This window comes from Marmota monax, unplaced genomic scaffold (assembly GCF_021218885.2).
Source record: "Marmota monax isolate L192 unplaced genomic scaffold, Marmota_monax_Labrador192_F-V1.1 WCK01_AAM20220418_F8-fsc00102, whole genome shotgun sequence".
In the NCBI taxonomy this organism is placed as follows: domain Eukaryota; kingdom Metazoa; phylum Chordata; class Mammalia; order Rodentia; family Sciuridae; genus Marmota; species Marmota monax.
In genome coordinates this window covers 6,709,446-6,728,163 of record NW_026692494.1, presented here as the reverse complement: position 1 = coordinate 6,728,163, position 18,718 = coordinate 6,709,446, and the positions used below count along the sequence as shown (strand labels likewise).

At 63.5% G+C, this 18,718-nt stretch overlaps 2 protein-coding genes across 3 annotated transcripts in view; both read right to left on the bottom strand.

The window, feature by feature from the left end:
• Nucleotides 1–1,766: 1,766 nt before the first annotated feature.
• Nucleotides 1,767–4,709, bottom strand: C2cd4c (C2 calcium dependent domain containing 4C). Of its 2 annotated transcripts, none has more exons than XM_046443676.1 (2): nt 4,643–4,709; nt 1,767–4,248 (listed from the first exon to the last, which is right to left on the bottom strand). In XM_046443676.1, the coding sequence occupies exon 2, from the start codon at nt 4,206–4,208 to the stop codon at nt 2,940–2,942; it is 1,269 nt and encodes a 422-aa protein (XP_046299632.1). In that variant the 5' UTR covers nt 4,209–4,248; nt 4,643–4,709; the 3' UTR covers nt 1,767–2,939. The 2 variants fall into 2 exon arrangements, with proteins under 2 accessions (XP_046299632.1, XP_046299633.1); XM_046443677.2 differs by having other exon boundaries at nt 4,578–4,644.
• A 5,381-nt stretch (nt 4,710–10,090) lies between these two features.
• Shc2 (SHC adaptor protein 2) overlaps nt 10,091–18,718 on the bottom strand; it is a 17,729-nt gene continuing 9,101 nt past the window's right edge. Inside the window, exons 5-13 of the mRNA XM_046444463.2 lie at nt 17,431–17,484; nt 17,271–17,322; nt 17,072–17,198; nt 16,232–16,388; nt 15,599–15,659; nt 14,541–14,699; nt 13,542–13,852; nt 11,712–11,846; nt 10,091–10,900 (exon numbers count right to left, since the gene is read on the bottom strand). Coding sequence (XP_046300419.1) covers nt 11,718–11,846; nt 13,542–13,852; nt 14,541–14,699; nt 15,599–15,659; nt 16,232–16,388; nt 17,072–17,198; nt 17,271–17,322; nt 17,431–17,484 — 1,050 coding nt within the window. The 3' untranslated portion in view covers nt 10,091–10,900; nt 11,712–11,717. The remainder of the gene's footprint in view (nt 10,901–11,711; nt 11,847–13,541; nt 13,853–14,540; nt 14,700–15,598; nt 15,660–16,231; nt 16,389–17,071; nt 17,199–17,270; nt 17,323–17,430; nt 17,485–18,718) is intronic.

Genomic DNA, 18,718 nt, shown 5'->3' with positions numbered 1-18,718 from the left:
GCCTGGGAGGGTCACAGGGGAGACAGGGCCCTGCCTGGGAGGGTCACAGGGGAGACAGGGCCCTGCCTGGGAGGGTCACAGGGGAGACAGGGCCCTGCCTGGGTGGGTCACAGGGGAGACAGGGCCCTGCCTGGGAGGGTCACAGGGGAGACAGGGCCCTGCCTGGGTGGGTCACAGGGGAGACAGGGCCCTGCCTGGGTGGGTCACAGGGGAGACAGGGCCCTGCCTGAGGTCAGAGGCCACCTGGATGCCCATTGCCTCTGGCAGGTGGGAAGACACAGGCGGACACCAGGCTGGGCAGGAACAGGCTGACATGCAACATCACACAACAGGTGGGCCAAGCCCCAGGCATCAGGTCACTGCAGGTGAGATGGCAGTGGCCCTGCTCAGGACCACTGTCACAGACAGCAGGGCAGGCTGGCCAGGGCAGCATGGGGTCTGACCTCATTGGGGGTGCCCTGGGAGTAGGCGAAGTCGGGACCACTCACCCAGAGGGAGATGGTAAGTGAAGGGCCTGGGAGCACAGAGCAGGGCTCAGGCCAGGCCAGGCCAGGTGCTCTAGGGCCTGGGCGGCACACACATCACGGCCAGCTTTGCAGGGCTCCCGTGGCAATGCGTCACAGGCACATGCCTGTCCATAGAGAAGGTGCACATACGAGTGTGCACAGACAGCGCACGGCTCACAGTGACGCATAGCAGCCCTGGTGCACAGTGCACCCCGCCGTGGACCTGCGGTGCACATGCTCACACACGTGGTCCTGACATGCATGACAGTCACGCTGCCCACACGGACTCGATGGTGACGTGCGCGTGCCTTCCTGGAATATGCTAGCACACAGATGCAATCAAGTGAGCACACAGGAGGCCCAGTGACAAGCGGCTGGCGGGGATGGGCAAGAAGGCTCTCGTTGCCCTGGCAACACATCCTGGGCCAACCAGGCCTCCTTAGCGCTGCTCAACTGCTCAACTCCGCGGGTGGTGGGAGGGGGACTGCACTGGACCCTGACCCTGCACTTGGCTCCTCGGTGGCTCCCTGAGGAGTCTAAACAGTCTGTGTCCAGGGCTGAGCAAGAACAGCTTGGCCTGGGGACCAACGGGGACAGGACCCGGCCTGGGGAGAGGGGAAATGGTGCTGCCCAGGGCGAGGGGGACACAGTTCAGCACTTGGAGGACAAGGAGACACAGGGCCCTGGAAGGGCAGTGGGGGTCATGGCCTGGCTTAAGAATCTCAAAGGGCTTTGGTTGGAGTCAGTGGGGCCTGACTCTGAGCCCTCAGCCAGGGACAACCCAGCCCAGTCCTGCGGGTTGCTCTTCTGAGGGTCCTGAACTCAAGGCCAGCCCAGCCCTCTCCTCTGCACCTCCCTTTCCCCACCCATAAAGGGGCACACTCAGGGTGGGGAGGAGGAGGAGACCCATCGCTGGACAGAGGCAGCCTTCCTCACCCCAGCAAGAGGAACTCAGTGGCCAGAAGAGGATGGGGCTGGGAGGGCCCTCGTGGCACCTCCCGCGCCCCTGCACAAGTGAGAAGCTGGTAGGGACAGGGTGAGGTGCCAGCCCTGCTGGGGGCTGCTGGAAGGAGGAGCTGGTGGGGCTGGAGGTGTGGGCAGTCTCCCGTGCCCAGACCTGCTGGCAATAGGCCTGGCATCTCCTGCCACCCCGGAGTCTTCCAAAGCAGAGGATCAGAAAGGAGTTCAGGCCCCACCATCCTCCCTGGCATCTCCCCAGCGAGTTCCCCTCATTGTTAGACAGCGGAGCCAGCAGACCTCTGCCTCTGCACTCCTGAAACACCTTTATTGAACTAAAAACAGCGTTTATAAACAAACACGTGTGGGGGAGGTGCCGTAAGGATTTATCCACAGCCAACTTCAAACACACAGATATCAAACAGTGCAGGGGTACATAAAATAGGGGCCCCCCCCTGGGAGAACAAGGAACAGGAGAGGTCAGAGTCCGAGAAGGGAGGTGTGTGGCTCCAAGCATTCAACCTCACACGGGCCTCTGCTTGCTGCCCCCACTGAAGGCCTGGGCCCTCGATGCTCCAGGGACGTGCAGCAAGAACCGGCTCTGGGTCCCGGGGAGTCTGCTCCGCACCTCCCTCGTGGGACTTGGAAATCTGGGGTCAGGAGGAACAAGGCGCACAAGGGATGACAGCCAAGCAGGGGGCTCCACCAGGGTCCTACCGACTCACTGCCCACAGGCAGCCTGCCACAGACTTGCGGAATGTGGGAATCCGCACAGAAGTCCTTCAGGGGTGCACAGCCAACCCAGGGAGACCAGTGGCCAGCGAAGAACCAGGTGAAGAACCAAGTCAGGCCAGTCCCACCGTCCAGACCCCACCCCACAACAGCCCACCCACATTACATGTGTGGGGGAGGGCTGACCCAGGGTGGCCAGCAGGCAGGTGGACGATCCCAAGGGACCTCGAGGGGCCACAGGCAGAGCGTGGCCAGAACTCCACTGCACTCCCCGGAGCAGCTCTACTTCCTGCTCCAGAAGCAATGGCTGAGCGGAGCCTGGGGAAGCAGAGCCGGCTGCAGGGGGCTGCAGGTAGCGCAGGCTCTAGACACAGGGAGGGGCACCCCTGCCCTTCACTTCGGGGCTCAGGGGGGCGTCGGGCACTGCTCCCTGGGTGTCTGGGTAGAGCGGGGTGCAGCAGAGGCCAGGCTGAGCTCAGCCCCGGGGCCTCGGCCACCTCTGGACTCCCAGACCCTGAGAACCTCAGTCACTCTGCCCGGGAGGGGGGAGGGGACGTTCAGCTGGGAAGCAGCCCACCCTCCTCCTCCAAAAGGGTCATTTCACGAAAAGTCATATTCGGATCTCCACTGGGATCCAGGAAACCCCCAGGGGCATCGGGGCCAGGCCCACCTCCCTATCTACCCTGGCCCCCAGAAGCACTGTGGTCAGGCCCACATGGAGGAGAGGGCTTCTCCCTCTGCACCTCACAGGAAGGGAAGCAGGGAGGTGAGGGGCAGCTCCTTCTCCCCGAGCAGCGTGTCCCGCTTGAGGCTGCTGCCCTTGTTGACCACCTTGATCCTGAGGGCCAGTTTCCGGACACTGGCGGGCCCCAGGCCATCAAAGAAGAAGTCCTCGTTGAAGACAGGGTGGCGGCTGTTCTTGATGATGGTGCTACGCTGCTTCTGCAGCTTGCCTGGCACGAGGCACAGGCCCACGCAGCAGTTGATGCTGCGGCCGTCGTAGGGACGCTCGTAGAGGCCCTCTGCGGCCAGCAGGCGCACCCGCAGGCGGGCCTGGGCCGCCTCGTACTCGGCCAGCAGGCGAACACTGCCCCTGGGGCCCATCCGGACCGTGTGTTCCCCTCGAGGTGCCTGGCCCGACTCGGGGCCCGGTTCGGGAGCAGCCCGGCGGGTCAGGCGGCGACGGACTCCAGGGCTGGTGTCCGGTGTGCTGTCATCAGCTGACAGAGAGCCATGGCGGCCCACGGAGTGCTTAAGCTGGCTCACCTTGGCCTGGCCGTCCTGGGCGAAGCCTTTGAGCAGCGACATGGAGCGGGACAGCAGCGGGGACCCGAATGGGGAGGACTCGGCGGAGGATCCTGTGTCGCTCTCCCCACCACTGAAGTAGCGGCTGGGGCTCATCAGGGCCCCCCCGGCCTCCCTGGGCCCCCCTTCGCCCCCATTGGCCCTGGTGCCTGCCCGCGAGCGCCCTGGGCCCGGGGAGCCCACCTGGGCCAGGGCCCCATGCTCACTGTGGAAGAGGGACTCCTTGCGCCGGGTGTGGGGGCTCTCAGCCAGCGTGGCGAAGCCGTACGACGTCTGGGCCTTGGGCACCGAGGCCAGGGACATGGCTCCCTGGGTCTGGGGGTCAGCGCTGGTGGCCTCCTCGGCGGGCCAGTCCTCAGCGCTCTCTATCTGGATGACGTGCCTGGTGGCCGCCTTCAGCAGGCTCCTGCTCTCCGCAGCCAGCTTGGCGGGCAGCCGGGGGCTCCGGGGTGAGCGGCGCGGGGCCGCCGGGGCCAGGTTCTGTTCTGAGGTGGACGGGCCCAGCTCAGCGGGCCCCTCTGCCTCGGCTGGCGCTGAGGGCAGCTTGGGAGGGATGAAGAAGTCAGGGATCTTGTCGGGTGTCAGCACGTTGCTGTACCGGGGCCCCTTGGAGGCCTTGTCGCCCGACTCGCCCCCAATTCCCCGGGCGGCACCGTGTTCCCCGGACCCACGAAGCCGTTCCAAAAACCACATGTTGTTCTTTCTCATGGGAGCGGTCAGCCAGGAGCCAGGAGAAGAGCAGCCAGGTCTGGGAAGAGAAGCGGGGCCAGGGGCGGTGCTGGTCCCCCAGGATCCAACCGGCCGGAGGGGCAGGGGGGGAGGAGGGCGTCGCTGGGGGCGGCCGGCGCTGCGCAGAACAGGGGTGGGGCTCCCCGCTCCCAGGGGCAGGGGCGGAACTCTGGGCCGAAGCAGACGGAGGGGCTGCTGGCTGCGGGGAGCCCCAGGAGGCAAAGGCCCTCTCCCACCCACCCCGGTTGCAGGGTCTCAAACCCGGGCGCCCCCTCAAACCAGTCCCCGGGGAGGACCAGCCGCGGGGGGTGGCCGCCAGCGCCGGCCCCGCCCCCGGCCCCCGCCCACCTGCGGCTTCTCCCGGGACGCGGCGCCCGCGCGGGCGCGGGCCGCACGGGGCGGACCTGACTCACCGGCCACGGGACCGGGACGCAGCGCGCGGCTCGCAGGCTCGGCGCAGGCCTGGGCGCAGCTCGGCGGCCGCAGCTCAGCGCCCGCAGCGCGGAACCGCCCACCGCGCCGTATTCCTCCGAGTGCGGCCGCCGCGCGGGGCGGAGCCTCCCGGTACCCGCGGGGGCGGCGAGCGGCGGGATCCGACCCCCGCCACAGCCGAGGGCGTCCGTCAGAGCAGCGCCGCAGCCTCTCCGACCCCCGTCGGACCAGGCCTCGGGGCAGCAGGTGTGTAGGCGAAGGGAAGGTGGCCCTCCAGCAGGACGGTCGACCCCCCACCCCCCCAGGATGTTGGGGAAGAGTGCACTCATACGTTGCTGGTGGGACTGCAGATTGGAGTAACCATTCTGGAAAGCAGTATGGAGATTCCTCAGAAAATCTGGAAGGTTTGCAATGGAACTACCATTTGACCCAGCTATCCCACTCCTCGGTTTATGCCCAAAGGGCTTAAGATTGGTGTACTGTACTGAGACAGCTGCATCAGTGTTCATAGCAGCTCAATTCACAGTAGCTAAGCTATGGAACCCACCTAGGTGCCCTTCAATAGGTAAATGCATAAAGAAAATGTGGTCCATGTACACAATGGAATATTACTCAGCCATAAAGAATGAAATCATGGCATTTGCAGGTAAATGGTTGGAATAGGCGGCTACCGTGCTAAGTGAAATAGGCCAATCCCAAGAAACCAAAGGCCCAATGTTCTCTCTGATCTGTAGCTGCTGACTCACAATGGGGTGGGGTGGAGGTTTACCAGATTGGGCAGGGGGGAATGGGGAGAAAGGAGGGGGTATGGGAATGGGATAGACAGTGGAATGAACTGGCCCTCACTTTCCTATGGGCTTATAGGAATATACGACGGGCTGTACCACCACAAAAATGGGAAGTTACACTCCATGTACATAGAATATGCTATTCTACCACCCCCAGGGCCCAAGGGCTGCACCTTCTCTTCAGGTCAGGGTGGCTGAGGACCTGCTTGCTGGGTCAGTGGCCTGGGTGCTGGGAGATCCTGAGGGAGGTGAGGCCCCCAGCCCTATGCCCCAGAGGGAGGGTGCCACGCGTGCAGGTGGTGGCTCCCTGGCCACAGGGCGCCGGGCCACGATGGAGGGCCACGCCACTGGCAGGTGCACAAGGGAGGGTCAGCTGGGGCTGAGGCCAGGCCGGGGCAGCGCTGAGACCCCAGTGGTCTGCCAGCCAGCCCACTCCACCTCCGTCCTCACCTGGCCCCCAGCCTCAGGGTCCTCGCCTGCAACCAAGGCAGCCACTTCCCTGTTCAGTCTCCCTGTGAGGCAGCCAGATGGCGGGTGGCCAGGACCCACTGGAGCGGCAGACACAGCGCCTCGTGAGGTCAGAGATTCCCCAGGAGCCTGCCGCTCCAGGAATGGACGGAGGCCTCCTGAGCAGCCCCCGTCCATCCCTGGACCAGGCGGAGCGAGAGGCCTGTGGTCCCGATGGGGAGCGAGGCTGTTCCCGCTCTGCTCACCCCGACATGGCCACGGCCTCCCCTGTGCCACCCCCACGAGGACAGCCCACTGTCTGGTGGGGAGACACACACCAGAGGCGGGACACTCCCCCAGCTCCAGGGAGCCTGATCTTCCCCCCACCCCGCCTGAGGCAGTTGCTGGGCAGAGGCCCCCTGGGAGGAAGGGTGCTGGAGGTCTGGTCCTTGCCACGACCCCAGGCCCAACCTGGCACAGTGCAGCCTTTGGTGACTTTTCCAGACACATGGATAGGTCTGACGCCCAGCAGGACCCTCGCTCGACCCCTGCTGGCCTGCAGGAGATGCCCCACGGCCTGGGGAGCCTCCAGGCCCCTGGCGCTGCACAGATGGGGTGGCCAAGTCAGCAGGGCCCTGCTGGCCTTCTGGTGACCCGGCAGGTCTGAGTCCACCATGGCCCAAGCAAGGGAAGGGATGGTCCAGAAGGACACCAAGCTCCTTCGAGCTGCGCGACTCTGGAAAATAACCTGGAACTGCTCAGCTAGGGCTCTGGCCCTGTGCCCACACTCCCTACGGCGTGACTCTGTGCAAGTGTCCACATCTTCCTGTGCCTCAGACCCTGGATCTCACCTCAGCCCCCAGGCCAAGCACAAGACGCCCAGGCCGAGTGTCGGCGGGTCGCCGTCTGGCAGACGCTGCTGTAGGGAACAGCCTCCCAGCCAGGGAGGTACTGGCCCCGGCCCAGCCTGCTCCCTCTCCTGGCACCTGCCACACTTCGGGGCTTGGAGACTGAGCCAGAGACCCCACACCTGCCCGGTTGCCCCTATGGCCCCCACCCTGGGGGGCGGGAGGGGCCGGCCCTTCAAGCCGGGGAACTCTGCCCATCAGTCAGCAAATGAAGGCTCTGCCAGCCCAGGAGGCCCCCTGCCTCCCTCTGCACAACCTGGGGCTGACAGAGTGTGGAGACCGCCGGGCACCCCCAGCCATCTCCTGGGGTTCAGAGCCTGGCTGGAGAGGGAGGGCGCATCCTCCACAGGCTGAGTGGCCCGGCATCCCGACCCCGAGGAGGAGCCTTCCCAGGACAAGGCCTGAATCCCAGGCTTCCCGGGCAGCCCCGGCACAGGCCCAGAGGAAGAACAGGCCACGGCCAGTCCAGAGCGGCCACAGCACCCCTGCGGCTCCATCGCGTTACACCACTGTCTGCCCTGTTGGTGGTGGGCAGGACCCAGGTGCAGGCTTCTGGGCGGCTCACCTCCGGGCTGCCCCAGGGGCACTCCCACCCACAGCGAGACCTCCTGTCCCCTGGGGCGGGACCCATGGGCAGTCCAGGGAAGGACAGCAGCTCGCCGGGCTGCTCAGAGCCAGACTTGACCCCAGGACTCTCCTTTCCTCTCTGTCCCCCACCCCAAATCTCCCTGAGGCCAAGGCCAGGGCCAGGAGTGTCTGTTGACTGGCTAGTGGAAGGTAGAAAGGGGCGGGGTGGGAGAGCCTCTGGGGCCAGGTCAAGCTCCTCACCCACTTGGCCCCGGGGCACCCAAGCCCAGCAGGCAGGAGGGCGCGTTGGGGCGGGGCCTGCTCTGCCACCCAGCTGTGTGGCCTCCTGGGCTTCCTCCGGTTGTCAGCTGCAGAGTAGGGAGGACATGGGCCTCCCTGCAGGAGGACTCTGTGAGGATGGAGTGGGGGTGAGGCCTGCGCCTTGGAGGAACCGGGCTGTGGGCGAGGAACAGAGCACAGGAGCTCTCGTCCACAAGGGCCTGTTGTGACACTGCCCAACACTTCCGGCAGACCCCAGATCTCCTCCCCGAGTCCTTCCCTGTCAACTCCAAACCTCCCACCCAAGGATCTCTCAGCACCCCATGCTTAAAAGACCCAGCAGCTCCCCCTGGCACCACGCCTCACTTCAGGCTGTGTCCTCTACCCTGCACCCTCTGATCTTACCTGTAGCTAAACATGCCAGACTCCACACACCACAGGGCCTTTGCACCTGCTGCCAGTGCTGCACAGAACTCCACCCCTGTTCCTGAGTCTCTCCCATTTATCTTCCAATTATAGTCCCTGTGTCATTCCCACAAAGAAGCTCTCCAGATTGCTTCGGTTCTCTGAATTCCAGGACTCTCTCCTTTTCACAGATGTCACTATAGATTTAATGATCAATGTCACTTAAATTAAACCATGAGGGCAGATCTGTCTTGGGCACTTTTGCATCCCTGTTGTCCACCAGAAGCACTGGCAGATAAGAGGTGCTCAATGACGACACGTTAAAGGAAGTTGGGTGGACGGTTGGTTGGTTGGGTGGGTGGGTAGATGAATGGATGGACAAATGGTGGATGGATAGAAGGATAATGGATGGATGGATGGTGGATGGATGAATGGTGGATGGATAAAATAGATGGATGGATGGTGGATGGATGGAGGGTGGAAGGATTGATGGTGGATGGATAGATTGTGGATGGAAGGTGGATGGATGGATGGTAGATGGATGGGATGGATGGACAGATGGAATGGAAGGATGGTGGATAGATGGATGGGTGGTGGATGGATAGATAAGTGGTAGATGGATGGATAATGGATGGATGGTGGATGGTGGATGGATGGATGGCAGATGGATGGGATGGACGGAAGGTGGGAGGATTGGTGGTGGATGGATGGTGGGTGAGTGGATGGATTGTCGATGGATGGATAATGGATGGTTGGAAGGTGGATGTATGGGATGGATGGAGGATGGATGGATGGATTAATGGAGGATGGATGGATGGATAGATTTTAGGTGGATGAATGGTGGGTGGATGGATTGTGGATTAATGGGTGATGACTGGGTGTGGATGGATGGATGGATGGTGGATGATGTGGATGGGTGGATTATGGATGGATGGATATGGATAGATGGATGGTGGATGGATAGATTGGATGGTGGATAGATAGTGGATGGATGGATGGTGGATGGATGAATGGATGGATGGATGGTAGGCGGATGGTATGGATAATGGGTAGAAGGATGGTTGGATGGATGAATGGATGATGGATGGATGGGGTGGAAGGATTGATGGTGGATGGATGGATGGATGGGGTGGATGGATGGATAGATGGATGGATGGTAGGTGGACGGTATGGATAATGGGTAGAAGGATGGATGGATGGATGAATGATGGATGGATGATGGATGGATGGATGATGGATGGATGAATGGTGGATGGATGGATGTGGAGGATGATCAATGGATTAATCAATGATGGATGAATGGTGGATGGATGGTTGGATGGTGGATAGATGGATGGCAGATGGATGGGATGGACGGAAGGTGGGAGGATTGGTGGTGGATGGATGGTGGGTGAGTGGATGGATTGTCGATGGATGGATAATGGATGGATGGATGGTGGATGGATGGGATGGATGGATGGATTAATGGAGGATGGATGGATGGATAGATTTTGGGTGGATGAATGGTGGGTGGATGGATTGTGGATTAATGGGTGATGACTGGGTGTGGATGGATGGATGGATGGTGGATGATGTGGATGGGTGGATTATGGATGGATGGATATGGATAGATGGATGGTGGATGGATAGATTGGATGGTGGATAGATAGTGGATGGATGGATGGTGGATGGATGAATGGATGGATGGATGGTAGGTGGATGGTATGGATAATGGGTAGAAGGATGGTTGGATGGATGGATGAATGATGGATGGATGATGGATGGATGAATGGTGGATGGATGGATGTGGAGGATGATCAATGGATTAATCAATGATGGATGAATGGTGGATGGATGGATGGACAGATGGTGGCTGGATGGTTGGATGGTGGATAGATGGATGTATGGGTTAAAGATGGCTGGCTGGAATGGTGAGTGAACTGATGGCTCTGGGTCTCCAGGTCTCTGACCCCAGCCTGCCAGAGGTGGGGTCCTGAGGACATCTGCAGCTCTGGGGAGATTTGCCAGGCGTCTCCACAGAGACCAGTAACGCGAGTCCACAGGGCTGAGTTCACTTTATCTTGGAGCGGAAACAGAGGGGTGGGGGGCCAGCCCACAGGTCGGGTGTAGCTCCCAGCCAGGTCCCTGGCCCACTGTCTGCGCCCCAACAGCCCCAAGGCCAACCTGGGTCCCTGGGCCTCCACTTGGATGCCCACCAGAACCCGTCCATGTGGAGGTGGGCCCACAGAAGAGGCTGTGGCCATGCCCAGGGTTAGTTACAGATTCAAGTGTCCAGTCCAGGTCAACGGCTGGGAGGGGAAGGCAGGGCAGCTGTGGGCACGTCTTGGTGGGCAGTCACATCCCTCCTCCTGTACCAATGGGCAGGGGGCTTCCCAGGTGCCACTGTGACCACCAGGGCCCCAGGCTGCCCCACCCCAGTGTCAGTGAGTGGCCTGGCCTGAGACCCCCGAGCACCTGATTCCCCCCCAAACAGTCAGCGTGCACGCAGCTCCTCAGTTGGAAAGGCAGCCCAGCCAGGACAGGAGTCCAGTCCACACCAGGGCCAGGAACCCTCACGCTCCAGGGACACACGCCAAGTCCAGCCGGCAGGAGACTGCTGCCCACCATGGGACAGAGGAGGCTGCGTTTTGGTACGTTTCCTTTAAAGGCAAGAAAGGGTCTGTCTTTGGGTTGGGGCCCTGGCCGCAGGAGCCTCGCAGCAGGTGGGGCTCAGGCAGGGGGCACTCCAGAGGCTCATGCGGAGAAAGGAGCAGCAGTGGCAAGGTGTCCTGGCCTGAGAGGTCCGAGGGACGGCCGAGCACCACGAGGCCATGACAGGGCACCTGGGCGGCAGCAGAGCCATGGCCTGCAGGCAAGAAGGGAAGGTGAGTGAGCCACCCAGGCCCAGGGCCGAACCAGAGGGCCTCAGTAATGGACATTCTAGGGACCTCTTGGGCCGAGCAGCTTGAGAGAGACGTGGATCTGAGAGGGACCTGGAGAGGTGTGGAGAGAGGGCAGGAGAGGCAGGTCCCTGAGACCTCAGGCTGTGACAGGGCTGGGACTCCCTCATGCTCCTGCTGTGTGGCCCAGGGGAAGGCCTTAACCTTTCTGAGCCTGTCTCAGAATGTCAGCCTGTGAGAGGGAAGGCAGCCACCACTGCTGCACTAGTGCTGCCTAGTCCCACACCCAGGGAAGGGACATGGAAGCTCTGCACACAGAGAACACACGGACGGGCCACCCCGCCTTCTGGCCTGGTGGGAGCAGGGAGGGGCCGCCTGAGCTGGGGAGGCTGATCCAGGAAAGGGGACCAGAAGGAGACCGTGGCCATGGGGACCCGAGAGCAGCCTGACCTGGCCAGCAGCTTGGCCAGGAAAATTCCACAGTCCCCTGCTGTCCCCTCCTGCCCCGGTTGGGCGCCCAGATCCCTAAAGCCAGCCTCTCCTTCGTCCTGCCACTCCCCAGCCCCCACCTCACCCCAGAGCCCTTCTCCGGCCAGAGACCCCGGAGACTCCAGCCCCCGCCCTGGCCACTGCAGGTCCCAACGCCACCAACCCACAGCTCCCGGGCCCCACCTGGTGCCGAGCCACTCCCCTGGCTGCTCCCCACCCCGTCCCAGCTGTCCTCCAGGGCGGTCAGGAGGGAGGCCAGGCCCAGAGGGGCAGGGGCAGGGTGCGCACCCTGGTTCAGGGCTCCCGCGGGACCACACCACGCAGGTGCAGCTCGCTCTCAGCGGCCACGATGGGCTGCCCGTTCTGCAGGTGGTAGGCAATGAGGTGGCTGATGCTCTCGAACAGCACGTCCTTTGTCCGCACCTGCAGGACCAGAGACCTGGCATCGGTGCTCAGGGGCTAGTCCAAGAGGCCAGCCCCTGCCCTGTCCAGGCCTGCTGACTGGCATGTTCCCCCAGGGGCCCGTCTGCAGCCCAGTCAGAGCCACTGGGTCAGAGGACTCCGGGGTTTAGCCACAGAACCAGCCTCAGAGCTCAGAACCGCAGCAGGACCTGGGCCGCGCTTCCCACAGGGCGCTGAGGGGCGGCCTCTCAGAGGTCCTGACAGGTCCGAGCCCGGAACCTGAGAGCGTCTGCACTACCCGGGGGGGGGGCCTCGATCCAATGACTGGTGTCCTTATAAGAAGAAAACTTAGGACCAGGGACATCCAGGAAGACGGACAGCACTCGGATGTGGAGGCCGTGGGCATGGGAGATGGATCTACCAGCCAAGGGCAGGAGGCCGGCCGGCAGCCGGCACCCACTAGGAAGGGGGAGGGGCCGGGCCCAGATGTCCCCTCCCAGGACTCAGCCCTGCCCGCACCTCAGGTTTGGACTTCAGCCTCCAGAAGGTGGGAGAACAAAGGTCTGTGGCTTTAAGCCGTACGGTTTATGGCCATTTGCTGAAATAGCCCCAGAAAGTGATACACCCCGGAAATCTTAGAGAGGAAGACTCGGAAGTCAGAATCGCCAAGTGCAAACACCTGCACTAAAGGAGGGGACAGGTCACTGAGTCAGACGATGGATGCCAAAGAGACCAGCGCCAGCTGCTCGCTGCAGGCCTCCCGGGAAGAGCCTCGCCAGCGCTCAGCCGCTGGGCCCCGCCGGCCAGGGCACAGCGTCTCCACCTGCCAGGGCACCTGAACTGACGCAGGGGTCCATTACAGGAAACGGAACAGGCCCGGACAGAGCTGGCCCATCCCACGCCAGGCCGGAAGGGAGGCCTGAGAGTGGGTCAGGGAGGGCAGGCGCCTGAGTACCTGACCGGCAGAAAAGCGGGTGGCACTTCTGAGGTGGCTTCCACCCCAGGGGACCCTGCCTATGAGGCCAGAGGCCTCTGGACGCTGGAAAATGCCTGACACTAGAGCTCCCCGTAAACTAGAAAATGCTTTTTAAACTATAAAGCGCTTCAGAAACTGGAGGTGACGAGATCTCCCTTGCTTAAAGCAACTGTAAAATGCACCAAGAGGATAGAGAGAAAACTCCCTGATAAACGATGCAGATCAAAGACACGACTGATGACTTAGAGATCCAGATTCCAGCTGGACACGGCGGTGCACACCTGTCGTCCCAGCAGCTTGGGAGGCTGAGGCAGGAGGCTCAAAAGTTCAAAGCCAGCCTCAGCCTCAGCGAGGCCCTAAGCAACTCAGTGAGACCCCGTCTCTAAATAAAACACAACATGGGGCTGGGATGCGGCTCGGTGGTCGAGGGCCCCCGAGTTCAATCCCTGGTAACCCCCCAAAAAAACCCTCCAGATCCCAGAGTCGTGGAGATTGGATGGGGAGTGTCTGCAGCTGGCCACACCTCACCCCACCAGCCCCAACAGCAGGACCTCAGGGACGGGCCACAGGTGCCTCCCAGGAAGGATGAAGCGGGCTCTCTGTAGGCCATGGCGGGCCTGGCCCTGGCAGCACTTGTGTCCACCCCAAGCCCTCTCTCAACTGGAAGCAGCTGTGGGTCCTGCCAAGCAGCCTCCAACACCCTCCTGCAGCCTGGGAGGCCACCCAGCCCCGAAGCTTACCACACCTTCGGGGTCCACCAGCAGCAGGTGCTTGGGCTGCCCGGCCTGCATGCCCGTGAGGACGTACTGCCCGGGGTTGGTGACACTGTCACGCACCAGGAAGTCCCCGTCCACACGGAGCAGCTTCTCTGCTGCCCGCCGACTCATGCGGCCATGGTACCAGGGCTCCTGACGCAGCTGTTCCTCTGTGGGGGCAACTGGGGCCCGCCGGGTGGGGGGGCTGGGCCACTGGTCCTCCAGGGGAGGCAGGGGTGCCGTCCCACCCACCACCACCGAACACTCGTGCAGCTTCAGGGCGTCCTCGAAGGGTCCTGTGGGCAGGACAGGAGCACGTGTGCGCCTCCTCCGGGTCAGGAGTGTGCGGCCCCAGGGTGCCTTAGAGAGTCGGGCAGTCTCAGAGAGAGCCGGACTGGCCTCCCTGACCAGGGAAGGACAGCCCAGAACCCGGCACCCAGTGGGCACTGAAGAGGCACCACCACTCATCATTACGGCAGTAGGAAGAAGAAACAGAGGGCAGAAAACATGGGCTTGGAAACAAAAGCCTTCCAGCTTCCCGCAGGCCCTGGGGGCTGTCCCCACAGCGCCCAGGAGGAGGGGGGCTGCCGGGGACAGGAGAGGTGAGACACTCCAGGCCTCCCCACAGGCCTCTTTGAGCTGAGCCTCCTCCGCAGGCTGCACACCCCACAGGGAACAGGACAGGCTCCACTGTCACACTTGTCCTGTCCAGCGGAGACCCTGGTTGGACTAAGGATCCCTCGGGAGCAGCGGTGCCTCTCCCTGTGGACTGCAGTCACCCTGGGAAGGGGTGGTCCTCACCGAGTTGCAGGCAGCTCTGGTAGTAGGGTCCAGAGGCAGGAGCAGGGCTCCCCAGAGGGCGAGGCCATTCCCCAAGGAAGGCCCCAGAGCAGCCCAGCAATAGACCCCACAGACAGAGGCCCTGTGCAGGTCGGCCTTCCCCACCCGTGGGCTCGCAGCCTGTGGAGAGGGGCCCCCACCTACGCATATCAAACAGGTCCTTCTGGGGGCTGTCCTCGGGGGGCAGGGGCGCAGGGTCCACAGGTTCTGCAGCGTCCAGGCCCTGGGTGTTGACGTACAGATGGTCCTCGTAGTCGCGTGGCCCCCGGGCGTCAGCCTGCACATAGCCATCCCCCGGCTGGGCTGGGTAGGTGGGGAGGGGCAGGGGTCAGTGGGAGGGAGGGCAGCAGCAGGACCCGCCCATTCCTAGCAGCACATGGAGTGCCCGGTGGCCAGTGTGGTTTGGAGCCTGCAGCGGCATTTCTTAATGCCTACAGTGTTCACCCAGCTCCAAGGCCACAGCTGGCCCCGGCGGGCCCAGAGCCTCTCACTGGTCCTCCAGAGCCTCTCCTGGCCCACCTGGTGGCCAGCGGGTGCCAGGCTGCTCCACCTTGGCCAGGGGTGGCCGCTCCCTGGTTACCCTGGTTACCCTGACTTTCACTCCTCCTGGCTCAGGGGGTCCTCGAGTCTTGTTCTGTGTTTTTCTCAGAACTGAATCCTGGGCAGGACGTCATGAGGTGGCAGCACGTCTCATTATGTCACTACTCTGGGGACACCTGGGCTCCCATCCGGGCGCTCTCCTGCCGTGGGCACAGGCGAGGTGTCTGGCCTCTGCAGCTACCTCTGTTCCTCTGCACAGCGCCTCCCTCTGGGAGGGGGCGCTTCCTCATTCACAGCAGGGAGCTCGATGCCAGGCCAGGGGCCTGTGTGACAGTGGTGAGGAGAGGTCCGCCTGCGCGGCACAGGAGACCGCTCACGCCCCAGGCAGGGGCCCCCGCTGCCACCAAGGACTCGGAGCACAGGTGGCTCCAGCATGCGTGGAAAGTTCCGGGAACCTCGAGAAGACCCTGGCCACTCACAGAGGCTGCAACTGGGGAGGGGGCTCCTCCTGCCCAGGCATTTTGGCATTTTGAGCCACATGACCAGAGTCGTCCCAGAGTACCAGGAGACCCCTCCACGGGAGGGAGCGATGCACATCTCAGCAGACACCACACAGCCTGCGTATGCCCTGGGGTGACCCGCAGATGGGGGACATGTCCTACCTGAACCCGAGGGACCCAGGTCCCACTGCAGGCCGCAGGCGTCTCTCCAGGCAGATGAGCCCTGAAGAAGACAGGCAGGACCCTGGGTACTGCCCGCCCTCTCCCCAGCAGCACCCGTCTCCCACCCAGCCCAGACGCCGGGCCTCAGCCTGCTGGCTCCCTGGCTCTCCAGGCGCCTGCAGTGGCCCCAGGGCTCCTAGGTGCCACCACCTCCACGGCGGCCTGGGCTGCCTTCTCTGCCCTGCAGCAGGCCGCCACCCTCCTGCTGCCGCACCCCCTGCTGAGCTGCCCGGACCCTCTGCTCTGTGCTCCTGGGCAGCTCCTCCTCCCCCAGAGCCCAGCCCCTGCTGCTTCCTCAGGAGAGGCCAGGCCCTCTGAGTGACTGGCCCTGAGGTCCTGCTCTTGGTGGTGACTGGGTCAGTTCTGTCACTGCTTGTCCACCAAGAGGGGCTCCTGCCTACCACACTGCCCAGGCCAGAGGAGGTCCGAAGCAGGCCACAGGCCAAGGTCTTTGTGAACCATGAAGGACAAGAGGGGGAATGAAGGTGAGCACACAGACCCCAGGACTGAGGCCACAGGAGAGGCAGGGGTCACGTCCAGGGGTCTGTCCCCCACCCCAGAACCAAGGCTGACCTGGCTGAGGGCCCCGAGGGTGCAGGGATGGGTGGCTGGGAGCCTGGAGTCCACCAGACCACCCGGGGGTGGCTCCTTCCCCGGGATGCTGTTGTAGTAGTCGTGTCCCTCGGCCTCCTCCTCGTCCCCCAAGGCCGACTCCTCCAGCCCAGTCAGCCTGGGGACAGAGCAACAACTGGCTGGAGGGTAGAAAGGACAGTGGGACCTTGCCCACCAGGGCCTGCTGTGAAGCAGCTCCACCGTCCCCTTGGGATGCGGAGGCGGCACCTTGTCAGAGCCAGCCGCTCCTCACCCACCTCGGCCACCAGGCAGCAGAGGGTGACATGTCTGGTGGTACCTGGACACAGGATGTGGTGGAGTCCCTCAGACTGCAGACGCCCTTGGGCCCCGATTGCCTGGGGGGACTCGTCCACTGCAGCAGCGTCCTGGGTGCACTCTGCCGCTGCCACTCACTTGCCTGTACATTACTGGGCTCCCAACACGAAGGTGTGTGTCCCCCGGCTCCCTGGCCGCCGGCCAGCCCGCTGTCCCACAGCGGGTTCTCACACCTCCAGGTCGTGAACAACCACAGGGTGGCACTGTGCCGCTTGTGAAGGTGTGGCAGGCACAGCTGTGGGCACCTCCCGGCACTCCTCCTGCATGCTGTGGCAGGCAGGGCCGTCCAGCCCCCGGCAGGGCCACAGTAGCCTCAGCCTCGGCTGGACAGATGCTTGGGGGACCTGCTACTTAAACTTGGCCCCCCGCCCTGGGAGGGAGAAGACACGAGTCCTCCCGTGGGGACCTTCCCAGGGCCGAGGGAAGGAGGGCAGAGCCGGGCCCAGTGTGTGGGGGTGGCCTCACCTCTCAGGGGGCACCGCTGCCATCGGGGGGCCATGCAGGTACTGCTTGAAGCGCAGCTCAAAGGCCTGGCCCACGGTGCCGATCACGCTCTGCGCCAGACCCTCACAGCACTCCAGGATGTGGCAGGCTGGGGACAGCAGTGACCTGGTGACCTGGCTCCCCACCATGCCCCACGGGCCAGCCTCCCACTGTGCCTCACCTCTCTGGTTGATGGGGTCCTTGGCGACATAGGCCACGTAGTCCAGCATGTCCTGGGGAGAGGCGGAGGGTCAGCTGGACCTGCCTGGCCACACCCCCCAGGCAGGTCTGAGGAAAAGCCACGGGGTCTTGAGGCCGCTCGCCGTCCTGCTGGGCCTTACCGTGTCGCCGCCTGAGGCGAAGGAGATGGACTGCATGTGGTGGGTGGCGAGGACCTGGGGGAGGAAGGGCACCAGCTGCTGCCAGGCAGGACCCGCCACGGCCCTGTGCTGGGCAGGGCTGTGGGGGGCAAGAAGGCAGGGGCAGGGGTGCAGGTTCCCCTACCTGGCACCCTCCACGGCTGGACCGGGTCACCAAGACAACCAAGTCCCACCAGGACATTTGGCCCTGGAGGATGGGGCCCGGGCTTAGGGAGGGTGAGGTCAGGTCCGGTCACCAGGCTGCCTGCACTGGTGGACGCCTCACACTGCACCTCCAACACACAGCCACAGAGACACGGGGGACACACAGCCATGGTGACGCACCCCAGCAGCCCATCCCACGCACTGTCCACCTCGTTTGCTTATTTGCCTCATCTGCCACCTGTCACTCAAGCCCCTTCAGAACCCAGTGATGATCAGGCAGGCCGTGTCCTCCCACCAAAAGTCCATTCCTCAGCCTCATGGAGTCCCATGCCTTCCAGGGGACCCCAGCCAAGCTGCTCTCTCAGGGAGCCTGAGAACCCTCGGCAGGACCCCAGGTCAGCGCCTCACAAGGGCAGACGGTGAGGCCTCGGGCAGCCCCGTCTAGAGCTCGACCTCACATGGGCCTGAGGGCCTCCAGCACGTGGTAGAGGCCTCACAGCCCAGTCCACCCCAGGCTCTGGCCCTCTGGCCCCACTCCTCATGGCCTCACCACCCTCTCCAGAGCAGTCCCCTGGGGCCCTGCCACTGGACCTCTCTTGGGCGCCACCCCTCCCTCTTCACTCAGGGCCTGCTCAGCACCTGGCAGGCAAGAGTGCTCCGAGACTCCCTCCCGGGTCCCCACGGCCTCACTGTCAGCAGAGCTGCTCCTGGCCATCCATCGGCACAGGGAGCCCAGCCTCCATGTGCACAGGGCTCTAGACCCCTCCCAGCCCCCACACTCCCGGCTTGGCGGCTAGGTCCTGGCGCCAGCTGAGCTGCTGCCACAGGCCCCGAATCCCTCCGCCACCTAGCCCTGTAGCAAGGGCCCGCTGCCCCCACCCCCCAGCCTCACGGAGCCAGACCTGCTCCGGCTGCAGAGCCCCTCTCCCTGGGGGCGGAGTACCTTCCCAACGAAACCCCTGGAGTCGGCTGCACTTGCTCCCAGGCTGGGCTCCCACCCCAACCCGGCTCTGCATGCCCTCCTGCACCCCAGCCTCTGCCTCCACGGAGGCCCGAGCCAGCCTCCAAGCTGAATCTCCCTGCCTGAGGCTCCCTCGAGGTCGTC